General features: G+C 44.0%; 2 protein-coding genes across 2 annotated transcripts; both read left to right on the forward strand.

Moving 5' to 3' along the window:
• Positions 1–2,966: 2,966 nt before the first annotated feature.
• Positions 2,967–21,661, forward strand: Majin (membrane anchored junction protein). Its single transcript, XM_038317568.1, has 10 exons — positions 2,967–3,067; positions 6,397–6,442; positions 9,121–9,196; positions 9,652–9,777; positions 10,817–10,848; positions 11,448–11,539; positions 13,334–13,397; positions 19,184–19,256; positions 20,669–20,777; positions 21,616–21,661. The coding sequence occupies exons 1-10, from the start codon at positions 2,967–2,969 to the stop codon at positions 21,659–21,661; spliced, it is 765 nt and encodes a 254-aa protein (XP_038173496.1).
• A 3,355-nt stretch (positions 21,662–25,016) lies between these two features.
• Positions 25,017–25,596, forward strand: Gpha2 (glycoprotein hormone subunit alpha 2). Its single transcript, XM_038318373.1, has 3 exons — positions 25,017–25,116; positions 25,228–25,412; positions 25,495–25,596. The coding sequence occupies exons 1-3, from the start codon at positions 25,017–25,019 to the stop codon at positions 25,594–25,596; spliced, it is 387 nt and encodes a 128-aa protein (XP_038174301.1).
• The last annotated feature ends 117 nt before the right edge of the window (positions 25,597–25,713 follow it).

The following is a 25,713-nucleotide window of genomic DNA, read 5'->3' on the forward strand; positions in this document are numbered from 1 at the left end:
ATAGTCATTTTTAGCAAACGTCCTTTCTTTTGCTCAGGTGCCCCCATGTCTTAGGTTACTGCATCTACAACTCTGAATAACTGAGTTCCTAGGGCAGCAGCCTAAGCCTCACCAGGTGGGCTCCCTACCTACTTAGAAAAATCACCTGGAACCCAGACTTATCAGCTTTACCTGGGATTCCTGCCATGCCTTGTCCAAGGGTCATTCAAGGCTTTTCCCCTCAGGATATGCATAGCACATCCTTTGGATAACTCTGCACATAGCAACCATTGCTTTTCAGTTTGACTGAAATTCTGTCTAAATAGTCCCTGTTCCAACCACCTCCATTCTGTTCCCAAATAGCCAGGATCAGACACTGGAATATCTCCTTACTGACAGCTCAGACTTGAACTTTGGAAATTTCAGAAAATTCCGTTTCTTTTGGCACATAGCTTTTATAATTCTGCCATATAAGATTTTCTGCTGCTGAATAGAAATGGTGTAAGATAATATAGAGGAAAAAAATAATGAAAATAATACAGAATGTGGTGGTTCATACCTGTAATTCCAGCACTCTGGGATACTGAGGCAGGAGGATTGCTGTGAATGAGAGGCAAGTCTGGGCTAATTAGCCAGATTAATGATGAGCTCAAGGCTTTTCTGTGATGCATATAGAAATCCTGTTTCAAATAACCAAAAGAGAAAATAAGAAAAATGAAAATCCTTTATATGACTATATGATATTTTACTATTTACAAAATGATTTTATGCTTATTATCTTGATAAGTTGGGCTAACAGAGTGGTTGATGGACATATATACTCCTTCAATAGTGCTTCGGTTTCCTAGTATGTTAGGTTTATACTACTTGTTGCATAGGCTTGTGGCAAGTGAGATAAATACATATTAAGCATTTAGAATAGGGTGTAGCAAAAGTAATTGTTAGTTGGTCATGTGACATACCCTGTAGCCCCAACTATTCAGAAGGCTGAGCTCAGTATATCTGGGCTGGTACTATGTGGTTTTGTGTGTCAATTTGACACAAACTATAGAGTCATATAGGAAGGAGCCTCAGCTGAGGAAATGCCTCCTTGAGATCCAGCTGTAAGGCATTTTCTCATTTAGTGATTAATGGGGGAGGACCCAGCCTGTGGTGGTGGTGTCATTCCTGGGCTGCTGGTCCTGGGTTCTATAAGAAAGAAGGCTGAGCAAGCCATGGGAAGCAAGGCAGTAAACAAACCCCTCCATGGCCTGTGCATCAGATCCTGCCTCCAGAATCCTGCCCTAACTCCCTTCAGTGATGAACAGCAATGTTAAAGTATAAGCCTAATTAACCCTTTCCTCCCCAACTTGTGTTTTTGGTCATAGTGTTTTGTCACAGCAATAGAAACCCTAACTAAGACAGGGCCAGACCGGGTAACATACCAAGACCCATCTTCAAAACAAATACAACAACAACAAAAACTCTTATTGTCCCAGCCCTTGGGAGTTAGAGGGCTGAGATCAGTCCAAGGTCATCCTTGGGGGTCGCACAGGGTGGAAACATAGGGTATTGAAGTCCATCCAGAACTATAAAGGACTCAGTGTTCAAAAAGCAAAAACAACAGTTGTTACTCTGTAAGAAAACTAAGGCTCTCAGCTTGAGGCTGGAGGATTACCATGAGTCTGAAAGTAGTGTAGGCTACATTGTTCCAAGCCAGCCTGGGTTACAAAGTAAGAACTTGTCTGAAATTTTTCCTATTAGAGAGGGAAAGGAAAGATGGAGAGAAGAGAGGAAAGACTGACATTCAGAAACCAAGTAAGGAAGCCGTGGTGGCGCATGCCTTTAATCCCAGCACTCGGGAGGCAAAGGCAGGCGGATCTCTGAGTTCGAGGCAAGCCTGGTCTACAAGAGCTAGTTCCAGGACAGGCTCTAGACACTACAGGGAAACCCTGTCTTGAAAAAAAAAGAAAGAAAGGAAGAAAGAAAAGAAAAGAAACCAAGTAAGGACATTAAGGCTGAGATTTAAAATTCTCTTTTTTGCCTATTCTGTTTATTACATCTCAGTTGCTTCATCTAAAATCAATGTGTAGGAGTTGTATATAGGAAACCTTGATCCTTGGAAACTGTGGGCCTACTTATCATTTAGAGTTCTACATATTAAGGCCAAGGGACTGAAGTATTTATTATCTCTACTATAAAATGAAGGGAGGCACAGAAAAGCCCTAGTAATTTAGAGAATCATAGTGTCCTTGATTTTATCCCTGAGCTCATGCCAAATGTGAGCTGTCTTGGTTTTCTTTCTCTTAGTGCAATAAGTCTCCATGACCACAAGCAAGTTGGAGATGAAGGGATCTATTTGGCTGAGGAGTTACAGTCCATCATCGGGAAAAGACAGGAACTGAAGCAGAGACCATTGCTCCCCCTGACTTGGTCAGCCTACTTTCCCATACAACCCAGGGCCACCTGAGGAGGGGTCGTACTTCCCACAGTGGGCTGGGCCCTCCCACAGCAGTCACCAGTCAAGACAGCGCCCCACAGACTTGCCCACAGGTCAATCTGAAGGAAGCATTTCTTTTTTATTATTATTTATTTATTTATTGTGTATACAATATTCTGTCTAGGAAGAATTTCTTTAGTTGAGGTTCCCTCTTCCAGATGATTCTAGGTTATGTCAGGTTAACAAAGCAATCAAAACACACACACAGAGAACAAAAACATAACTAACAAGCACAGTAATAAAATTCAAATTTGAATATTGTCTTTTTGCCTTTATATAGATGTAGGTCCAGCACACCATGTATCTTCACTGTATAGGTAGGAGAAGGGTCCAGCTAATCAGTAGCCATGCTGAATGAGTCTGGTTTATGGGCACTGGTACTGTGTTGAACATTTATCCTTCAAGAGATGCTGCAGATTGACAGGCTTCCTTTCCTGTATTTAAGGAGACATCTTCAACTTTTTCTGATTAATATTTCTACTTTGTTTTAGGCTACCGTCAAGACACAATGAGTTTAAAACCGTTCACCTACCCTTTTCCAGAGACAAGGTTCCTTCATGCAGGATCCAATGTGTATAAGTTCAAAATCAGATATGGTGACAGTATCAGGTAATTTGAAAGGTGGGAGATAGCTCATGCTAGCACAGGCAAGTGAATTCCTCCAGGTCCTCATCTTTGCCTGACTCAGTCCAGGGAAGTGACCGCAATAGCACCTGGTCAGGCCTTCCCAGATACTTAGTCTTTGTTATATTTGCTATTGATAGAATTTCCTAAAGTAGGGTCAATGTGGCTTTGAGGAGATATTTCTCAGAATTTTTTTCAGCTTGACCTTGTCTCAAAACAATAAAGAAAGAGAGAAAGAATTGTAAATAGGTCTGGAGAAATTACTTGACAGTCAATGTAGTTGCAGGCTCTTCTTTTGTTTCCTGGCCACCCAGACCCAAAATAATCACACAGAAACTGTATTATTACAATACTGCTTGGCCTATTAGCTCATGCTTCTAGCTCCCATATCTTAAATTAACCCATTTCTATTAATCTGTGTATCACCACATGGTTGAGGCCTATTGGTAAGGTTCTGTCCAGCATCTGGCATCAGGCGTCTGTCTCTTGTCCAGTTACATGGCTTCTCTCTGACTCCGCCTACTCTCTCCTCCTCTATCTGCTTGGAATTCCGCCTTGCCCTATTCTGCACTGCAATAGGCCCAAAGAAAATTCTTTATTAACCAGTGGTATTCACAGCATACAGAGGGGAATCCCACATTAAGTTAAGAGCACTGACTTCTCTTCCAGATTAGGGTTCTGTTCTGTGAACCTATGTGGTGACTTCTCTGCAACTTTAGTTCCAGTGGATCTGATGGCCTTCTGGCCTAAGCCTCCACAGGTACCACATGCATGTGGTACACAGACATACATACAAGCAAAACGCCCATATACATAAAATAGGGCCTGAGAGATGATGTAGCAGTTAAGAGTATGTATTACTTTCCCAAAGGATCAGAATAAGATTTCCAGAACCCAGCCGGGCAGTGGTGGTGCAGACCTTTAATCTCAGCACTTGGAAAGCAGAGGCAGGTAGATCTCTGAGTTCAGAGTTTAAAGCCAGTCTGACCTACAAAGAGAGTTCTAGGACAGTTAGAACCATTAAATAGAGAAACCCTGTCTTGGGGGGAAAAAAGATAATTTTTTTCAAAATTCTCTCTCAAAAGCCCAAAACTTAATATTGATAGCAAATACTGCCAATTGTTTTCCTTGATTTGACATGTTTGCTTTATTTATTTTTGAGAAAATGTATGTTAACCTCACAGAGCTGAATAGCAGACAATTTGTTTATCAGCTAATTAAGCAGACAATTTGTTTATCAGCTAATTATTCAAGTAAATATTATTGCATGAAAAGAGCAACTCATTCAGTTTGCAACTTAAAGCTTCACACAAGTACATTTCCTCAGGGCATGTTTTGTTGTTGGGGTTTGGTTTGGTTTTTTTGTTTTTGTTTTTGTTTTTTTTTTCCGAGACAGGGTTTTTCTGTGTAGCTTTGGAGGCTGTCCTGGAACTCACTCTATAGACCAGGCTGGCCTCAAACTCACAGAGATCTGCCTGCCTCTGCCTCCCGGGTGCTGGGATTAAAGTTGTACACCACCACTGCCTGGCTAGTGCTTTTTGTTTTACTGTGTATTGAATCAGTGTTCTCTAGAGGAACAGAGCTTAGGGAATGAGACTGTGCGTGCTTGCATGCGTGTGTGTGTGTGCACACACACACACACAGAGAGACACACACATTTATATATATGAATAAAGAGGATTTGTTAGAATGGCTTACAGGATGTGGTCCAGCTAGCCCAACAATGTCTGTCTACCAATGGAATGCCAGTAAAGGAATGAACTTGACAGCAAAAAAAAACGAGAGTAAACAGGCAAGGAGAACAAGCTTCCTTCTTCCATGTCCTATATATAGGCTGACAGTGGAAGGTGTGGCCCAAATGAAAGTATATCCTCCCACCTCTAAAGATCTGGATTAAAAGTGGGTCTTCCTACTTGAAATGACTTAATTAAGAAAAATTCCTCACAGATGTACCTACCCACTTGGGCTTTGATTAATTTCAGATGTAGTCAAGCTAACAACCAAGAATAGCCATCACACATACTTTAAAATAGTAATGAGAGACTAGAGAAATGGTTCAGTGGGTAAGAGCATTGGCTGCTCTTCCATGGGACCAGGGTTCAATTACCAGCACCCACAATCAACTGTAATTCAAACCTAAGGAAATCTAATGCCCTCTTCCCATATGTGGTCACTTCTCACATGTGATGCATAGAATACATGAAGGCAAAACACCCATACATGTAGAATAAAAACTAGGGAAAAAATTTAAGTTAAAGAAATTTAAGATACAATGATGAAGCCTAGTGCAATGGTATACTTCTTAAATCCCAGCATTTGGGAGGCAGAAACAGGTGGATCTCTGTGAGTTTGAGGCCAGCCTGGTCTACAGAGTGAGTTCATGGATAGCCAGAGCCACAATGAGACCCTGTCTTAGGGAAAGACAAAGAAATAACTCCTGAAATCTCATAAATTTTTATATTTCTATTTATCAGTTAAAACTATTTTGTTTTTGAGACAGGGTTTTTTGCAGCTCAGATCAACTTCATTTACTGTGTAGCTGAGTCTAGTCTTGAATTCCTGGTCCATCTACCTCCACCTCTAAGATACTGGGACTACAGACATTTGCTGCAGTGCTTGGCAGTTCGAATAAATTTTTAAAAATATTTTATTTATTTATTATGTATACAATATTCTGTGTGCTTGCCTGCAGGCCAGAACAGGGCATCAGATCTCATTTTTAGATGGTTGTGGCAACATGTGGTTGCTGGGAATTGAACTCAGGACCTTTGGAAGAGCAGGCAATGCTCTTTTTTAAAAATTTATTTATTTTGTATACAATATTCTGTCTGTATGTATGTCTGCAGGCCAGAAGAGGGCACCAGACCTCATTACAGATGGTGGTGGCACCATGTGGTTGTCGGGAATTGAACTCATGCATGACCTTTGGAAGAGCAGGCAATGCTCTTAACCACTGAGCCATCTCTCCAGCCTAGTTCGAATAAAATTAAATAGTGGGCCAACGTGCGGCTCAGTGGTAGGATATTTGCACTGGATATACTACAAAGCCCAGGTTCAGTGCTCTGAGCCCCTCCAATTTAGTAGACTTTTAAAAATATGCTCTAAAATATTATTAACCATCACAACAGAAATAAAAGGTCTTGGAAATTTAACAGGGAAGACTCAGGGGAGAGATAACTAATGCTCAAACCACACCCCAATGTAAGGCAAGCAATGGGTCAACCAGACTGTAATGTATGTGGTATCTTTAGCACCACAAAGCAGATGCTGGACAGGGGTTGCTGTCTTATGGTACCTGTCTGTTTACCTTCTAGAGAAGAAGAAATAGAGGACAAGGAAGTCATCATCCAGGAGCTGGAGGTAGGAAAAAAATCAGACAACTTCTGAAGAAAGTATTTACTCCTCAAGGCAAGGATAAATCCATATCTAGGCTTCTATTATTCCCTCATACTGAGTAAACTCCACCTGGTAAACTGGTGTCTCCATGCAAAGAAGCCACTTTTTGCAGAAAATTTTAAAGCCGTATCTTTTTTCAATTCTCACTAAAGTATGAGCGCCTTTGAGACGGGTTATTGTTTGTTTCCACGGGGGTTCCCAGACAGGTCAGCTCTGTTGTGGCAGTTGGCACAAAGGAGCTTCCGGAGGACTGCTGCCTTCCAGGGCTCTGGGAATGCCACGATCCCAACCACCGCCTGGTGTTTGACGTTCAGGAAACTGGGCAGTAAATACACTGACAAGTGACTGTGTCTTCATTTAAATTGGAAACATTTGCCATTGCTTTGTTCCAAGTTCATGTTCATTCCTTTTCTGAACAGCTCTGCTTGTTAGAGATTTCCAGAAAGAAGACTGAGCAGGGATACAGCTTTGTAAACTAAACTGGTGAAAGCACTGGGCCCGGTTGTAGTTCTGGGGCCCGGTCCTGTGTCCCAGTCTGTCTCTTCACCTGTCAAATAAAGTTAACTTGTTTTCAAGATTATGGTATAAATTTCAAATATGTGTGTTCAATGCCTGCCACATATCCAGGCTAGAAAACATTTGCATACATTTATGTGCATATTAAGGGTCAAAAGCTGCTTTTTTGTTTATTTTTTTTTTGTTTTACTTTATACACATGGTCTCACTATATATTACTGCCTGGCCTAGAATGTGTGTAGACCAAACTGGCTTTGAACTTTCAGAGATCCTTCTTCCTTTTCATCCTAAGTACTGGGATTGCATGAGCCTCTACCGTTGGTCCTTTGCATGAGTTTGTGGGTGAGTGCATGTGTGTTTTTTCAGCAAGGTCTCATAAATCCCAGGCTGGCCTATGTATCTGAGGATGTCCTTGAACTTCTGATCCTCCTGCCTGGGATTATGGTGTACATCACCAAACCTGGTTTATACAGTGCTAGATATTATTTAATATGCATGACTCTATCATCTAAGTTACATCCCCAACTCTATTTTCAATTTTTGTTTATTATTATTTTATGAATATGGATACTTTGCCTGCATGTATATCTGTGTACCATATGTGTATGTCATGTGTCCAAAAGGACCAAAAGAGGGCATTGGATCCCTTGGAACTAGAATTACAGGTGGTTGTGAGCCTCCATATGGGCGATGGGAATGGAACTCTGTTCCTCTAGAAGAACAGTCAGAACTCTAAATCCCTGAACCATTTCTCCAGCCCCTTTTCTTGATTTTTGAGACAGGGTCTTATTTGGTAATAGCCCTTACTAGATTGGTACTTCTCATGAAGCCCAGGCATAACCTGGAACTAATGGCAATTCTCCTGCTTCAGCTTTCCAAGTGCTGGGATTAAAGGCATATACCATCATTCCCAGATACAAAGATTTTTGTTGTTGTTGTTTTAGTATTCAAGACAGGGTTTCTCTGTGTAACAGTCCTAGCTGTCCTGAAACTGGCTCTCTAGACCAGGTTGGCCTCAAACTCACAGAGATCCAACTGCTTCAGCCTCCCAAATGCTGGGATGCACTGGCAGATCCATAGTATGTTTTTTTAATTTTTGAGGCAAGTCCTCACTATAAAGCCTAAGTTAACCATGAATTCATAGTCCTCCTTCTGCCTTAGCCTCCCAAGTGCTGTGGGTATGTGCCACCATATCTAGCAGCAAAACATGTTTTATATGTTTTCTTTCATTGTTACAAATTGTATTATTTATTTTATGTGCGTGGATGTTTTGCCTGCATGCATGTCTGTGCAACAACCATGTGCCCAGTGTTTGCAGTGGCAGAAGAGGGTGTTGAATTTCTTGGAACTAGAGTTACAGGTTGTGAGCAGCCACGTGAGTGCTGGAAATCAAACCAGGGTCCTCTAGAAGCTTGTGCTCTTTGCCACTGAGCCATCTCTCCCGCTCTACTTGTTTTCTCTCATTTCTTATTAGTTTCAGGGACAATGCTATCATTCTCTTTTATTCCTTTAGAAAATATTAATTGAGAATTAGTGTAGCCTAATGATTCAAAATATCAGCTCTAGAGGCTGGAAAAGTACCTACCACAAAAGCATGCGGACCTAAGTTCAGATCCTCAGCACCCATAAAAAGTGTTTTGCCTGCATGTGTATCTGTGCACTATGAGTACCTGGTATCTGTGGAGGCCAGAAGAGATGGTGAAGCCCCTGGAACTGGAGTAAAAACATGGTTGTGAGCCACTACGTGGGTGCTGAGAACTGAAACTGGGTTCTGTGGAAGAATAGCGAATGCTCCTACCACTGAGCCATCTGTCTAGCCCTATCTCTCTAAACAATTTTTGTTTGTTTCTTTGTTTTGATACCACAATCAATCTCTTAACATTTTTAATTAAAAAAATATAAATCTGGGTATAGTGGCTGATCTCTATAGTGGTAGATCTCTGTGAGTTTGAGGCTAGCCTTGTCTACATAGTGAGTTGCAGGCCAATAAGTGCTACACAGTGAGACCCTGCCTCAAAAAAAAAAGCAACAACAAACATCATATGTTTTAAAAAGAGTAGAAGATATAAATGGAAAGATTAGCTGAGCTTCAACAGTATTAAAATAACTTTAAGTATCTTTTTCAGGATTCTATCCGTGCAGTCTTGGCAAACATGGACAGCCTGCAGCCCTTTGTTACAGAACACTTCACTGTATTTCCCTATATCCTTTCCTTCCTGGTGTCTTATTTTTCCCCCAGAAAAGTGGGTTTGTGTTTAAGATAGGCCCTATCTCATGGAACTCAGGCTGGCCTTGAAATCACTATGTAAAACAACATGCCTGACCTTTGAGTTTTTGAGGTAGTTAACCATGGCTGGTCTTACTAGGTTGCCATGACTGGCCTACTACTCAGTATATTGTCAAAGGTAGCATGGAATGCACAGTAATCCTCCTGCCTCGGACTCCTGAGTATTGTGATCGGAGGCATGCAACATCACATCTGGCTTTTCCCAGCTGCTAATGAGCTACAAGTCACAGCATAGATTTCAGTGGAAGCAGTGAGACCAAAGACAGTTTGAAGGGTAGGTCAGAGAAAGGAGAGCTAGAGCCTCAGCCTTCAGATAGTTACCAGGAACACATGCTGTCCTCCTTTCTCGTTTCCTTAGCACCATCCTCAGATAAAAGCAAGTGGGAGAGAGTTTCCCACCTGAAGTTTAAACACGGAGAAATCATCTTGACTCCCTACCCATTTGTTTTTACTCTGTATGTCGAGATGAAATGGTTTACTGGAAATATGCCTACAGGTAAGTAGTGAGGAGAATGAGTGGTAGAAGAGGGAATAGGCAGGAGGATGAGCTGAGTGCCATGTAGCTGTCTAAACCACCAGGCTCTAACTGACAGGACAGAGCTCTGAAGCATTTCCTCCAAACTTGGCTCAATACCCTGGCTTAGGAACTATGATAAGTTATTTAATCTCCCTGCGTCTCTTTCATTAAATGGCGAAGAGACACCAATTTCAGGGGTTGTATGTATTAAATATTGTTGGATGGGAATACATAGTCTGGTTGGAGAGTAATAGCTCAGTGAAAGAAATCTATGCAAACACTTTGTTTTTGTTTCTGATACAGGGTCTCACTATGTAGCCCTGGCTGCCCTGAAGCTCACTATATAGACTAGACTGGCCTCGAACTCACAATGATCTACCTGCTTCTGCCTTCTGAGTAAGGTGATTAAAAGCCATGCCAGGCCTCTGATATCTTAACACTATTTCCCAGTTATTAATCTCCAAGAGATACGGTTATTTTACTAAAAAGCAAATAAATACCTGCTAGTTTAATTTTAAACATACAAAAGAAGGCTGAAGAGATGGTTCAGTGGGTAATAATGTTTGTTATGCAAGCACAAGAGCCTCAATTTGACTCCCTGTTGCCCGTGGCCACACTTTCCTGTAACCCTGACCTTGGCAGGGTTGATAGAAACAGGCAGATCCTGGGAGCTCACTGGCAGGCCAGCCTATCAGAAAGGCTGAGTTTCTGATTCAGTGAGAGATACTGCCTCAAGGGAATTAGATGGAAAACAACCCAGTTTGTCAGATAGTAAAACATCCTCTTTTGAAGAGCATCCTATGAAGTATGGCGTAAACCAACTCCACTTCAGCTTAAAGGTGGCAGTTGTTCCGGAGGGTAGGACAGAATCTCAAGACACTGTAGGGAAAATGGTTCCAGGCAGAAGAGGAAAGGGCTCAAGCAGAAGTTTTGTCTCAATCCATTTCCCAAAAATTAAGTTCAGAAACCCAGGTAAGACAGTCTTGATCCATTATGATGTTCAAATTTCCCATTGTAGGAAAACCAACAGATGATAGTCCTCTTGAGTTGGTAAGTTTGTTCTTTCTATTTTTTGGTTTTTCGAGACAGGGTTTCTCTGTAGCTTTGAGCCTGTCCAGGAACTAGCTCTTGTAGACCAGGCTGGCCTCGAACTCACAGAGATCCTCCTGCCTCTGCCTCCCAAATGCTGGGATTAAAGGCGTGCGCCGCCACCACCCAGCTAGTTTGTTTGTTTCTTTGTTTGTTTGAGATAGAGTTTCTGTGTAGCAGTCCAGACTGTCCTGGAATTTGCTCTGTAGACTCAGAGATCCACATGCCTCCTGAGTCCTGGGATTAAGCTTGTGCATCACCATGCCCAGCAATATTGAATTTCTATATAAAATGAAAATTGCCTTTCCTGCCTCAAAAGTGCTGCTCTTGTCTCTTCTGCCTTTGCCCCTCACTTGATGCTCAGATCCCATCCCAACTGTAAAATGAGATCATGTCTCCCTTCATCTAGATTTCAGAGGCGATATCTCTGGCAGAATATCTTGTTGAAGTGGAGGTATTACCAATTGCCTTTGGTTGGCAGTCCTCTATGTTGGGCCTTCCTAAACCGTGAGCCACTCTAGAAAATGTGGGTTCACAGGAGTCTGGTTTCCTTCCTGAAGGTCCTACCTGAGAAGAAGGCAGAAGAAACCACAATGCAGAAACGAAAATTTGTGGATGAGCCCAACTCCCCTAGCAGGCCAAAACCACACAGGTCAGTGGTATAGAGAGGCTTTGCCACCTATTGCTATTTGTTGATTTTGCCCTTGGGCAGTTGCTTGATTTGTAGGGTTCTTCAGTACCTTGTCCATCCCAGGGGCAAACTGATGAAAGGAAATAAGTTTATATTTTCTATTTAATTTGAACAGTCTCTCATCAGAGTAAGATCATTCTGTTTATCAAGATGGAGGCTGAACTGGACTGTAGCTTGGAGGAGTGCTCGCTTATCAAGTGTGAGGCCTTGACATCAAAACAGGCCAGGCAGTGGTGGCATCCCCCTTTAACTCCAGCACTCAGGAGGTAGAGGCAGGTGGATCTCTGTGAGTTCAAAGCCAGTTTGGTCTACAAACTGAGTTCTAGGATAGACAGAGGTATTACACACAGAAACCCTACCTCAAAAAAAAAAAAAAAAGAAAGAAAGAAAGAAAAAAGAAAAGAAAAAAATGAAAAAAAGAGGACAAGAAGAAGAAAAGACAAACAAAGGCTAAGAGGAAACATAGCTCTATAAATCTAAACTCAACATAGTTAATGAATAAATAATGGCATTATGTTGTGGAAGGCACAAAACTTAGGAAGTCTTAGACTATTATATAAAAACAGAAGGAAGCTGAAGAGATAGCATGGTGGCTAAAGTATTTACCATGCAAGCTTGAGGACCTGAATGTAATCCACAGAACCCACGGGGGCTGCTAGGCATGGTGGCACAGGTTTATAACTGAGGTGCTGGAAGGATGCAGGCAGGCGAACTTATGGCTCACTGGCTGGTCAACCTAGCCTACTGGGAAAGCTCTAGGCCAATAAAAGACCCTGTCTCAAACAAAAAGCGAACAACACTTGGGAAAGAGCACTGGAGGTTGTCTTTCACCCTCCACACCAGTGTACATGTGTATGTATTAACACCACTGTTAATACATAAACATGCACATACAAAAAACTTTGAAAGAATTAGAACAAATAAAATAGAATTCTGTTTTATCCCATGAGCAACTGGGTAAAATGTATGCAATATACTGTCCGTGTGGTGGTGCACACTTGTAAACACAGCCTTCAGGAAGCAGAAGCAGTAGAGTCACTCACTACAAGAGGCCAGCCAAGGATGCTAGTGAGATCTTGTCTTAAAAGAAAACACAGTGTGCATGAGTTGTTAGGGGGAATGCTGAGCATATTCAAGCATGCAGAAGGTGCTGTTGTAGAGGCTACTTGTGTACTTTTGATCCTCTCTCAAAGAAGAACTAGTCAATAAGACAATTTAGTCATTCTTGGAATCCCAGAGAGAAGGCACCTGGAATAGTCCACGACGTGGTTTGCTCCCCAGCCCAAGGGTGCTTTTGTGCCAAGGTCTCCTACAGCCTAAGGCCCTTAGATGTAGATGTAGTGAAGATGGACTAGGAAGGGGCTGACCCTATGGGTTCAGGTAATGTGTCAGTGACAAGCCATGTGGAATGTGAGCATATCTGAGGCATAAGACTTGGTTTGATTTTATTTAACTAATTTTCCCACAGTGATGAGGCCCCAAGTCTCCCCTGGGTTTCATCAGAATATTTCATAGTTTGATACCTCTGTCAATCACATTTTTTGTTTCTCAAACATGTCCTTAAATGTCTCCAATTGAAATTCTATTGTGAATTAAAGCAACCAAAGAAATTTTTGCCACACAATTTTTCCTGCCAGCCAGGAGTAGTATAAAAATAGCCAACTTGCTGAAATATTCATTTGGACTACATTTACTTGAATGTGGTAATGTTGCCATAGCCAATGACATTTCCTGGGCTTTCCTCCCCCACTTCAGGGCCAAGATAGAAACTTCTAGTGAAGCCTTCAGTAATCAGAAGCCCCTGAAGAAAACAAAGAGGGTAAGCATCAAGTTGGAGGCTGTGAGGTTTTTGATGGCTCCTTTGTTAGAGGCCGGGATTCCTATTACATGCTCAGCTTGGTCCTTGCTACAGATTGAACTGACTAAACTCATTCTTGGATTTAATGACATCCAACTATTCTGTCCTTGTCACAGTCTATCCCTAAAGTGGTTGTATAATGCACATAACCATGGATCTTTTCACATTGTCTTCTCAAGTTAAAAACTGCTTGTGTTCTATAATTTAAAATAGGTCTGTATTGAATGAGTGTGAAATCCAATATAGAATCCTCACTGTAGAAAACTTTTGCCTTAGTCTACACTGGAGTGTGTAGTCTGGTGTGTGTCTGCTTTAGCAGATGAGATGGGCACTAGAAGTTGGTAAGGAGTAGTAGCACACACCTTAAGTCCAGTGCTCGGGCCAAAACAGTGAGATGGCTACAAGTTTGAGGCCAGCCTGACTCCACTATAAGTTTTAGGTCAGACAGGTCTGTGGAGTGAGACACTGTCTAAAAAGAAATAAGACAAGGAAGCTGTAGAAGCTAAAGGGTGGCTCAGCCCTAACTAAGGTGAACTGCTGGAGGACAGGGGAATCGTTTTATACAGGAGTGTAGCTACTGGTAAGCTGCCCACGATCCAGTAAATAATCTTACACCTACATACATGCAAGCAACCCTAATTAAGCTGTGGGTTCTAGGGAAAGGAAAACATGGCAGGAGGAAGGAAGGGGATGTACTGGGAAGAAAGACTACAGAGCGAGGGGAAGGAGGGTAAGAGAGTGGAGTGGGGAGTAAAGATGATCTAAATATATTATTTATTTTACATTTATGGAGTTGTGAAAGAATAAATTTTAAATTATTTTGTAGAAAAAAATGGAGGAAGCTGGACATGGTGGCACATGCCTTTAATCTTGGCACTTAGAAGTCTGACAGGTTCTGAATTCTCTTGAGTTCACAGTCCTCCAGTTCTACACAGAGTCTTTAAAGAAATAAACAGAGGGAGATGGCTCAGCCCTTAGGAGCATTGAGGCTCTTGCAGAAGACCTGAGTTCAGTTCCCAGTGTCCATGTTGGGCAACGCACAATTGCCCGTAACTCCAGCTCCAGGAGATCCAACACCCTTTTCTGGCTTCTGTGGATACTTTCACACATGTGCATGCACGCGCACACACACACGTAAATAATTTCTTAATTAATTTATTTATTTATTATGTATATAGTCAAATCTCATTACAAATGGTTGTGAGCCACCATGTGGTTGCTGGGAATTGAACTCAGGACCTTTGGAAGATCAGGCAAAGCTCTTGACAACTGAGCCAACTCTCCAGCCCCAAACCAAAAACAAATAGCCAGTGAGATGGCTCATGGCTCATTTGGCAAAATCACCTGCCGCCAAGTCTAATGAGTTCACTTCTCCCCTGAGGACCACATGGTGGAAGGAGGAACTGACTCATACAGGGTGCTCTGACTTCTGTGTGTACGCCATGACACGAGCACACCTACAGGCACCTCTCACCCATACATCTACATAGAAGAGACTGTAAATGTTGTTAGGCCAGAGCATGAGTGCTCATGCCTTTAATTCTAGCACTAGTGAGGCAGAGGCACACAGATCACTGAGTTCAAAGTCAGCCAGGGCTACATAGACTCGGCTCCTAACCCCCCATAAAGTAATTAAAAAGGCTAGAGATATGGGTTAGTGGTTAATATCATATACTCTTTAGAGGTTATGAGTTCAATTCCCAGCATTCAGGTTAGGCATCTCACAACTGCCTCCAGCTCCAGAGGGATCTTTCCTGCCAACAGAGGCCTCTGTCTTCTGTGGATACTTTACTTACATGTACATATTCACACGCATACACATAATTTAAAATAAAGTAAATCAATTAAAACGTAAGAACAGCTGGGCAGTGGTGGCGTCTGCCTTTAATCCCAGCACTTGGGAAGCAGGGGCAGGTGGATCTTTATGAGTTCGAGGCCAACCTGGTCTACAGAGCAAGTACAAGGATAGCCAGGGCTACACAGAGAAACCCTGTCTGTCTCAAAAAACAGAAACAAACAAACAAGCAAAAACCAAACAAACAAAAAAGGAGCAAAGCCTCTAGAACAGTGACAGGCTGTCCCAGTGATTTGTTTGTTTGTTTGTGTTGTTTTTAAGACTGGGTTTCTCTGTAGCTTCGACTATATTGGAACTCACTGCGTAGACTAGGCTGACCTGGAACTCACAGAGATCGGCCTGCCTCTGCCTCCTGAGTCCTGGGATTAAAGGTGTGCACCACCACCTCCTGGCTGTCCCAATGATTTTATTTGGTTTGATTTTATTGATTTATGGGTCTGTTCCTTCATTTTAATGTTGATATACTGGCTACTTCCTCATTGTAAAGCTCCTTTCCAATAGTTGTCTTCAAAGCTTCACAATTTTTCCTCTACTAGTCACCCCTTCACCTTCCTAGGCCCACAACACAATCAGTAAAGGAGCAAGGATCTACCATGTTCATTCATTCCAGACACTATTCTGTGTCTCCCATGTGCCAAGTATTTGGGCTGTCATCTTCTAAAGCCGCCAGGAATGTCAGACCAGACAGTCAAGATGCTGTGTACAGGAAGCACTGGGTACCTGATGGATACAAAACGGTCATGAGGAAAGAGTTCCCTGGGCAGGTTGAGGCCTTTGAAGAACTTAGGCCAGGAGGAAAGAGTGTGATGCTTTTCATGCCTGCAGGCCAGTGCACCCAGAACTTAGTGCTGAGAAACGTTACTGGACAGATCAGCAGGGGCTAGACAGTGACAGGCCTTACATCCATCAGGATCACAGGAATTTACCTAAAAAAAATTTTTTTTTTTTGGTTTTTCGAGACAGAGTTTCTCTGAGGCTTTGGAGCCTGTCCTGGAACTAGCTCTTGTAGACCAGGCTGGCCTCGAACTCACAGAGAACCATCTGCCTCTGCCTCCCGAGTGCTGGGATTAAAGGCGCCTAAAATATTTTTGAGTGAAGAAATGAAGCAAGGGGCTGGAGAGTGGCTCAGCATTAGGAGAACTGGCTGCTCTTCCAGAGAACCCGGGTTCAATTCCCAGCACTCACATGGCAGCTCACAACTGTCTATAACTGCAGTTCCTGGAGATCTGACACCAATGCACATAAAATAAAATTAATTATTAAAAAGGTAACGAAACAATTTTATTTCCAGTCCACCATTTTGCTAACATGTTGTGGGATAGGACACCCAACATACATGTGAAACCTGCTACTTATTCCAGGAGTTTATCAGTTACTTGACTGTGCCCTTGGGATCTAGATTTCTGCTTCTGGGAAGAAGGTTAGAAGATGGGGCTCCAGTTTTGTGTCACAACCCCACAGCCCATGAGGTTTTAGGTAGAAAGCTGTCTCCTGTGCTCCCAGCCTTTGGAGCGGCAGAAAGAGAAATGAGAAAGAATAAGAGGGTACATGGAACTCTGGAGAACAAAGCTCTACACAACGAGATAATTGCTGTGAGGGAGCATTTCCCTCGCACTGTCCTCTGCACCTTCCTATTCTTAGTCTGACACATCATCTCCCGCAAGAACAGAACCCACAGCTTCTTACTCAACATAATTACCTTTTCAACCTCATTCTGAGCTTAGAGAAAAGCTGAGCAAAAGGAGCATGTTTATTGATTTTGACTCAACACCCAAAGACAGCCTCCTTCACAGATTCTGTTCCCAGGGAGAGGATTTCTCCTAAATTAAAGTAATCACAGAGACTCTCAGTGCAAGCCACTTGAGCTGGAAAAATTGAATTTGCTCCCATGGTTCAGTGCTTGGCACCCCACCCCTTTGTGGGAAATTTGGGTACAGGATCACATACAGCACAGGGGTGTGGGGGGGGTTGCACATGTCTGAACACATTTGAAAAGTTTGCAGGGAACTTAGAAGAATATAACACTTGTCTCATAAGAGATGTTTGGGGAAGAATAAAGAAGTGAAGACCTTTTCTGTTTGGTCTTTCAGGTCCCAGACTTAGAAACCCAGACTATGAAAAGATTAAAAGACAGGAGAGCACAGGTAAATGGCCCTGATGTGGACCAGACTGCTCACAGTGTGTTCCCCACTTCTAAGCAGAACTGGCTCTTAACAGTTTGTGCCATTCAAGGTGTGACACCCGCTGGCTGTCTCCAATGGTACCACTGTCTCAGCTGTCTTTCCTCCCTTACAGCTTGTGCCTTCAAGGGACGCTACCCTTGTAAGAGCAGTCTCCTTACTTCTGGGTTGACTGTTGCCCTCTGATCCCTTATATCCAGCCCTCATGGATACTGCTCTGTTTGGTCATCTCTGCAGCAAGATTTGAGTCCAAAATCATAGTTTTCTTAAATTTATAGGAATTAGCCTTTCACCAGGTGGTGGTGGTTGATGCCTTTAATCCCAGCACTCAGCACAGAGACAGGTGGATCTCCATGAGTTCGAGTTCAGCCTGGTCTTCAGAACAAGTTCCAGAACAAGCTACAAAGCTACAAAGAAACCCTGTCTCGGGGGGAAAAAGAATTATTCTTTCGTACTTTCATGAAACTAGACCTAGGCCTTCTAAATCCTTCCTTTCTGTCTAGGGGGTAAGAATGGTTTTCTTCCTCCCTTTAGCTCTTTCTCAGCTGTATAGGAATATGAGCTGGGTCCGCCCGCAGCTGACCTTGCTCTGAAGTGTTTATGGGGAAGCTCATCTCAGGGAGATCTTCCATTCCGACTTGAAAGTTATGCTTAGAATTGGGATCAGAGATGACTTCCTTAGGACTTACTGTGACTCTGCCTCTCCAGCCACCCTGTACAAAGTCTTCAACAGAAGCACAGCCTGAATAGCATACGTGCTGCTGTGCAGTCAGGTGCACAGGCTATGCTGCTGTGCAATCAGGTGCACAGGCTATGCTGCTGTACAGTCAGGTGCACAGGCCATGCTGGGTGAGGACAAACCAGCTGGCAGATATTTCCAAGAAAATGTATGCCTGTGCTTTTGACCTTCAGAATGCTTACTGGAAATGCAGACCTGGAAACAGTTTGTAGGATATCCTCTTCAACAGATGAAGGAATTTCTACCAAGCAGTGACACACAGAGAGATATAAGATCGCACTGTATTATACTGGCTGTTCAGCTGTCCTGTTTCCACCATGCCTGACTCTAGCTATGCTGATTGTATTTACTCAGTAATGGCACTGTGCCCTTTTCATCATGTCTCTGCCCGGAAAGCCCTGCTCTTCCTGACCAGCTCCTCACCCCAATTATGACAAAATCCCATCCATCCATCAGAGCTCCATCCAAATGTCACTTCCCCTGCGGAACCTTCCTTCACAACAACCACCCATTTTGCAATCATAGCACTACAGACTCGTAGAGCAGCCTCATGACACTGGCTTGTAGTATAGTCTTGCCCCATGAACTGTACATGTCTCTAAAATGACATTTGCTCAGCAATAGGGATGGAGAGGCAAGCCCAGGTGGCATGTTCTGAGCTCCTGCAGCACATGATTTTAGAGGGACTATGTTGGAAGCTGGTGTGAACAAGAGCAGTCCTACAGAAGGCACCTGCTAGGCATATCAGAAGCCAGTAGCCCCCTGATTACAGACCTTGTAGGATGAAGTTAATATTTTATCCTTGGCATTTTTTAGGTCTCAGGTTTTTACTTTTTGCAGGCTACTTATGAAAAAGGTTGATCTTGTTATTGTTGTCCCCTGGAGCTCAAACCCAGGACCTACTGCGTGTAAAGCAGACATGACAATGCTACACCACAGAGCCCTCAAGCCTTTTTTTCCTTTTTTAAAACAGAACAGGGAAGGAGAAACCCAGCAAGAATACCAGGATACCCCAGTTTTTGATGCCACTGATGTCCAGGAACAGGGTAGGTTTAGGTGGATTCTTGTTCGGTGGGTGGTTTTGTTCTTTGAGACAGGCTCTTGTGGTAGAGCCCAGGCTGGCCTCTAACTTTTGAACCTTCTGTTTGCTGAGATCATAGGCACGAGCTACCGTACCCAGCATCCCCTTGCTTCTGACAGCGAACTCAGTAGTCCAGCAATTCCGAAACATTTCCTAACAAAGTGAGAGGGCTCGAAGGGAAGTTGGGAGGGATGTGGTTTGCTCTTCTGTGGGGTTGAAGAACTGTTCTGGGAAGTACTTTCTCCTCTTCCCCTGGGGCATTTGCATTAAGACTGAAGGTGCAGCCGGGCGGTGGTAGCGCACGCCTTTAATCCCAGGCAGAGGCAGGTGGATCTCTGAGTTCAAGTCCAGCCTGGTCTACAAGAGCCAGTTCCAGGACAGGCTCTAGAAACTACAAGGAAACCCTGTCTCAAAAAACAAAACAAAACAAAAAAAAAGACTGAAGGTGCAAAGACTGGAGCTGGAGCTCAGTTGGTGAAATTCTCGCCTCACTTGCACAGAACCCTGGGGACAATCCCCAGCGCCTTACAAAACCAGGTAAGGTGCAGTGCTTCGTTGCATGGCTGCCCCGGGCTACATAAAACAAGAATGAAGGTATAGACAGGTGCTCTGCCAGGCCTGTGAATGCCCAATGAGGCATGCCCTTTCAGCTTTTTTTTTTTTTTTTTTTTTTTTTTTGGTTTTTTGAGACAGCGTTTCCCTGTAGTTTCTAGAGCCTGTCCTGGAACTAGCTCTTGTAGACCAGGCTGGCCTCGAACTCAGAGATCCGCCTGCCTCTGCCTCCCGAGTGCTGGGATTAAAGGCGTGTGCCACCACTGCCCGGCCCTTTCAGCTTTCTTTAAAAAAAAAAAAAAGATTTATTTATTTGTTTATTATGTATACAATGTTAGTTTCCATGTGTGCCTACATTCCAGAAGGGGGAATCAGATCTCATTACAGATGGCTGTGAGCCACCATGTGGTTGCTGGGAATTGAACTCAGGACCTCTGGAAGAACAGTCAGCATTCTTAACCTGTGAGCCTTCTCTCCAGCCCTCTTCCAGCTTTCTTATCTGTTACCCAGCACAAGGACTTGGAATGGGGGTACATTTAGCCAGATGCAGGGTATAAGCATGTGAACAAGTTGTGGTTCCTTGTGGAAACATGTCAGCTCTGGTGGATGGCTGAGACTTGAGATGTGTAAATATCTCAAGCCTGACTTTGAAAACGCACAAGGACAGAACAGAATTTTACTGAGCTGATATGAAATTGGAAAGGTCAGAACAAACATTTCACCTGGCTCTAAATAAATCTTGGTGTGTGAGGCTGCCCTGTGTTCTCTCAGTTCATGGAGCCTCTGGGCCAGTCTCTTTTCTCCGTCTGCCTGTTTCCCTTACAGATTCTAAGTTGGAGCATAGCCTGCCAGGGCTGGTTGTCCCTCCCTTGCAACGTAGCAACCCACCACCACCTAAAGAACCAGGATCCAGTGGCTTATTTGGGTTTCTAAGGTAAAACAGGGTATTATTATTATTATTATTATTATTATTATTATTATTATTATTTGCCTTTAAGCTGAAAAGCAGTCTCTAGGTCCAGTCTTGGGAGGGAAAGACTAGAGAACAAGTAGAGTCTTTACTGAGATTTCTCAGTTGTATCAAAGATAGATGGTGGAAATGAAATAGAAAACAAGGGCCCTAATTTAAAAGAATGTGGTTTTTTGTTTGTTTTTGTTTTTGTTTTTTGAGGCAAGGTCTCACTGGGTAACCCTGACTGGCATGCAACTCACTATGTAGACCATGCTGTCCTTGAACTAAGAGATCCTCCTGCCTCTGCCTGCAGAGTGCTGAGATTAAAGATGTGCACCACCACACCAGGTTTCTTCCTTTTGAGACAGGGTCTCACTTTGTTGCTCAAGCTTATTTTGAGCTCTCTGTTCATGTGTGTAAAGTTCTTTCCACCCTGAGGTGCCCTCACAAGCCTGTTTCACAAATGTTGCTTGAACAGAAACATCTGTCTATCTTGGGTCATTCAGATGATTTGAGTCCAGAATGCTTCTTCCACTCTCCCCTCTGAATCTAGGTGTATGTTCAGAATCCTTTTTAGAGAGAACACTGAGCAATCTTTGTCTATCTAGAGTTCAACCATCCTATTGCAATTCTTTTTCCTTTATTTCCCCCTTCCGGGTATAATCTAATTTGGGTACCTTCTCAAATGCTGTTTTAGACTTGAATTTCCATTCTGTGGTTCCCCAGAGCAAAATGCCCCAACTAATGAAGCACTAATGGGAACCAGGGAGAAGGGACGCAACCTCCTCAGTCTCAGACCCCTCTGCTCTCCTCCCTGCAGCACTCTCTTCCCGTTTCGGTATTTCTTCAGGAAGAGCAGTCAGTGAGCCTGCCAGGCACTACAGCGCGGTGGCGGTGGCTGTGGTTGGTTGGAAAGAGGACTTTCTCTTGCAGTGACTCCACCAAACATCCTTTGCTTCCATTTTGTTTATTTTTGAGACAAGCATTCCTGTTAAATAGCTTAGGTTGGCTTCCAGTGCGCCATCTTTTTGTCCTGGGCTCCCAGCTGCACCACCACACACCATCCTCTTCCTGTAATTCCTGGGTTATGTGGATGAGGGCACAGACTGAATCCCATGTGAGTTTATCCTGTTGTTTGCCTTTGTTTTTTTTTTTTACATATTTAAAACGCTAGGGATGGGCCTGGAGAGACACTAGTTAAGAGGGCAGACTGCTATTGCAGAGAGCCTGAATTTGGCTCTCAGTACTCACATGAAGGGGTCCACAAGACCTCTAACCATCAGGATCTGACACCCTCTTCTGGCCTCTGCAGGCACTTGCACTCTGCCCCCTCCCAATTACAATAACAAAACACCACTAAGGTCCTGCAAGGTGGCTTGATGGGTAAAGCAACTGTAGTCAAAGCTAATAACTGAGTTTAACCTCCATATGTCTACCATGACTTGCACAGTCACACAAAATAAAATGTAATTTTAATAAAAAATAAAACACTAAGAATTCCACTGCCCCAAGGTTTAAGTCTTTTGTCTCTAATATGCAGGATTCTAATGACAATAATTGTTCATGATGGATTATTGATTGGATTTGGTGAAGGAGAGCATGAGAAACTCCAGAGAATCCTTCACAGACCTTTTCCCCTGATCACGGGTTGTTGCTTAGTGAACAACATGGGATGCTCACCTGACCTCAGCTCTTACGGTTCTTTACCAGGGGTCAGGGAATAGGGTCACACAAGGTTCGCTAGCGTGAGTCCCACTGCCTCAAAAGGAATTCTTCATTTGGTTGAATCCCAAAGGATAATGCCTTAAATGTAAAATGCTCCCCACCTGTTTTTCCCTCTGGTTCCTTCACAAGAACACAAACTAGTTCATCAGTGTAACTGGAAGCCTGTGCAAGTTAGGGCCCCTGGAGAAGGCTAAGGTGCCCAAACCCTTTCTTCAACCAAAGGACTATTTAGAGAAGCATCATGGACTTATGTGGCCTCAGAGAACCAAAAAAATAATTGATGGACATTTAGGAAAACTCCTTTTAGCTCTGAACAAACGAATCTGTGTTTTAACTTTCAGTGAAGTCTGATATGAGAAGGGATTACTTGTAAAGCCCTGTCACCTCGGGTCTTTAAACAGTTTGTCACATGCCAGAGGGTTCCTGATGGGAAGGAAGCCCAAGGCTAGAATGCTAAGGTCCCTCTGAGTCCCTTTGACAAGGAAAAGGGAGAAGTGAGGTGCTCTGGAAGGGGGGCTGGTACTGAAGGACCTGGGATCTGGGGAGGAAGACACCAAAAGGCAGCAGGATCAGGGATGGGAGGGTAAGCAACATGGACACCACCAGTTCCTCCCAAATTCTGTTTACCACCTTTCTCCTACCATTCCAAACATAATTTGAAAGTTATTCTTGAAGGGCACAGCTCCAAAGCCTGGAGACCTGAGTGCCCATTCTGACTGGGACCAGCTTACCAAAGGACCTCTGTGGCCCTTTCTTCTCATATGGAAAATAAAAGGTAGGATTTGAAAGCTCTGAGTATCCCTTGAGTTCTGGCAGGCTGTGGACTGCCCTATTCTGAACCAGGTCAGTGTGGTAGTGGGCTGAGAGGAGCTCCTACAACAACTGTAGGCTTTCTGAGCTGGGCCCTTTCCTACTCAGCTGAGGTCTTTGTTACTGTGTTTTGTTTTGGGTTTCTTATTTTGCTTTTTTGTTTATTGTGGTTTTGGATTTTTTGTTTTGTTTATTTGGTTTGGGTTGTTTTGTTTTATTTGTCCATCCCTCCCAAGACAGTTTTCTCTGTGTAGCTCTGAGCGTCCTAGAAGTCACTCTGTAGAGTAGGCTGGCCTTGAACTCAGAAATCCACCTGCCTCTGCCTCCTGAGCCTGTCACCACCACCACCACCTGGCTTGTTAATGTTCTTTATGGTGCTAAAAATGAATGGAACCCATAGCCTCAAACTGCTAGGCAAGTGCTCTGCCATTGAACTGCATCCACAACCCTCAGTGTGTTATAGCCTTGTCCCAGGTGTCATTTGACAGCAGGGTATTTGAATGTGCTGTTCAGTAGGTAGCCCCTCTATAACCAGAGCTGGACACCACCGATTTGCTGAGATTGGAGTCTACTCCCTGTTGTTTCAGGGACTAGGGAGACTCTAGCTCAGAATTCATTCTGCAGCTGGCCACATGAGGAGAAAGCATTCACAAGACACTGGGAGACTGACATGAACCTACCTCTAGTCTGCCACCAAGCACAACTTAGGTGCCCCTACATGTGGGACACCCCTTGAACAAAAGAATCTTGTTCTTGGGATGGGGATGTAACTCCCTTGGTGGAGTGCCTCCCTAGCATCCACAAAGCCCTGCATTTGACCCCAGAACAACATAAACTGGATGTGATGGCTCATGCCTGTTATTCCAGGACTTGGGAGGTAGAGGCAGAAGGATCAGAAGTTCAAAGTTGCTTCTGGAATGAATGAGGTTGTTTTAAGAAAAAAAAAAAAAAGGTTATTTTTTAATCCCATTACTTTGCAATCACTACAAGGCATCTAGGCAACTGAAAAGAGGGTCATAGTTTTTAGACAGAACAGCTGATCAGGGAAGAGTCCTGCCCAAGCTTGGTGGGAAGAGAACCCAGCTGCACACGTGTCACACTGGGCCACTTCTGAGCTTGCCTCAGCTCCTCTAGTACTCCACCCTAGACAGCCTTCTGGGACAGGGAAATGTCAACAGAGGCTGCTCTCTGAAGAAACCTCAGACCGTAATCCCCAGGTGGGACTGTGCTGAGGCCTCAGGCTAGGAGGGGCCTGAAAGCTGATCTCTAGGAAGGCGGGGCTCTAAAACACAGCAAATAAAAGCCTGGAGAACCAGTACCAGTTTGGAGACCAGCAGGAGGCACTGGAGTCTGCTGTCTATGCTGAAGCTGGGGAGCTGCTGAAGCAGGGGAGAGCAGAAGGGTTGGAGGTCACATGGAGCAGGGAAGAGGTTTGTACCCAGATGGTGTGGGACATTCTAGGGAAGATCTGCACAAAATAGAAAGTCCCATCCCGAAATGGCCACTCACACCCTTTCGGAGTGGCCCAGGCAGAGTGGCAAACACCCCACATATTCCCGCCAAAAACAGGCAGGACAGACAGCACCACCCAGGCACACTTCACCAGTCAGAAGACCCAGCAGCCCTGGCCTGTTGGCAGAAAGGCACATCTTCAAAGACCTCCCCCACCCACCCACTCCTTTTCAGATGCCCATGGCACCGTGTGTCCGGCTCTTCTGCCTGCTCTTCCTGGCAGTCATTGAAGGCCATTGTGGGGAGGCAGCCATCCCAGGCTGCCACTTGCACCGTGAGTAACTCTGCTAGTGAGAGTGGATTGGGGCAAGAGCAGAGGTATCCCAGAGCTGCAGACAGACCCCAGTCAGCAGTCTTCATGGGCTACTTTCTCCTCTCCTTCCAGCCTTCAATGTAACAGTGCGAAGTGACCGCCATGGCACCTGCCAGGGCTCCCATGTAGCACAGGCCTGTGTAGGACACTGTGAGTCCAGCGCCTTCCCTTCCCGCTACTCTGTGCTGGTGGCCAGTGGCTACCGACACAATATCACCTCTATCTCCCAGTGCTGCACCATTAGCAGGCTAAAAAAGGTGAGGGACCTGAGCCTGACGGGGTCATGAGGGTAGGGACCCGGGTGGGAATCAGAACAAATTTGGGTTCCTCCTCCAACAGGTGAAGGTGTGGCTGGACTGCGTGGGGAACCAGCGAGGGGAGCTTGAGATCTTCACTGCCAGGGCCTGCCAGTGTGATATGTGCCGCCTCTCCCGCTACTAGGTGCCTGAATGGCTCAGGCTCCAGTCCTGCCACTGTATGCTATGGATTTCTCCAATGAAGGGGCTACTTCAGCTCTGCCCCTCCTTAGAGTCAGTGACTATGACCTCCTTTTACCTG

The sequence above is a fragment of the Arvicola amphibius genome, chromosome 1 (genome assembly GCF_903992535.2).
Source record: "Arvicola amphibius chromosome 1, mArvAmp1.2, whole genome shotgun sequence".
NCBI classification, from domain to species: Eukaryota; Metazoa; Chordata; class Mammalia; order Rodentia; family Cricetidae; genus Arvicola; species Arvicola amphibius.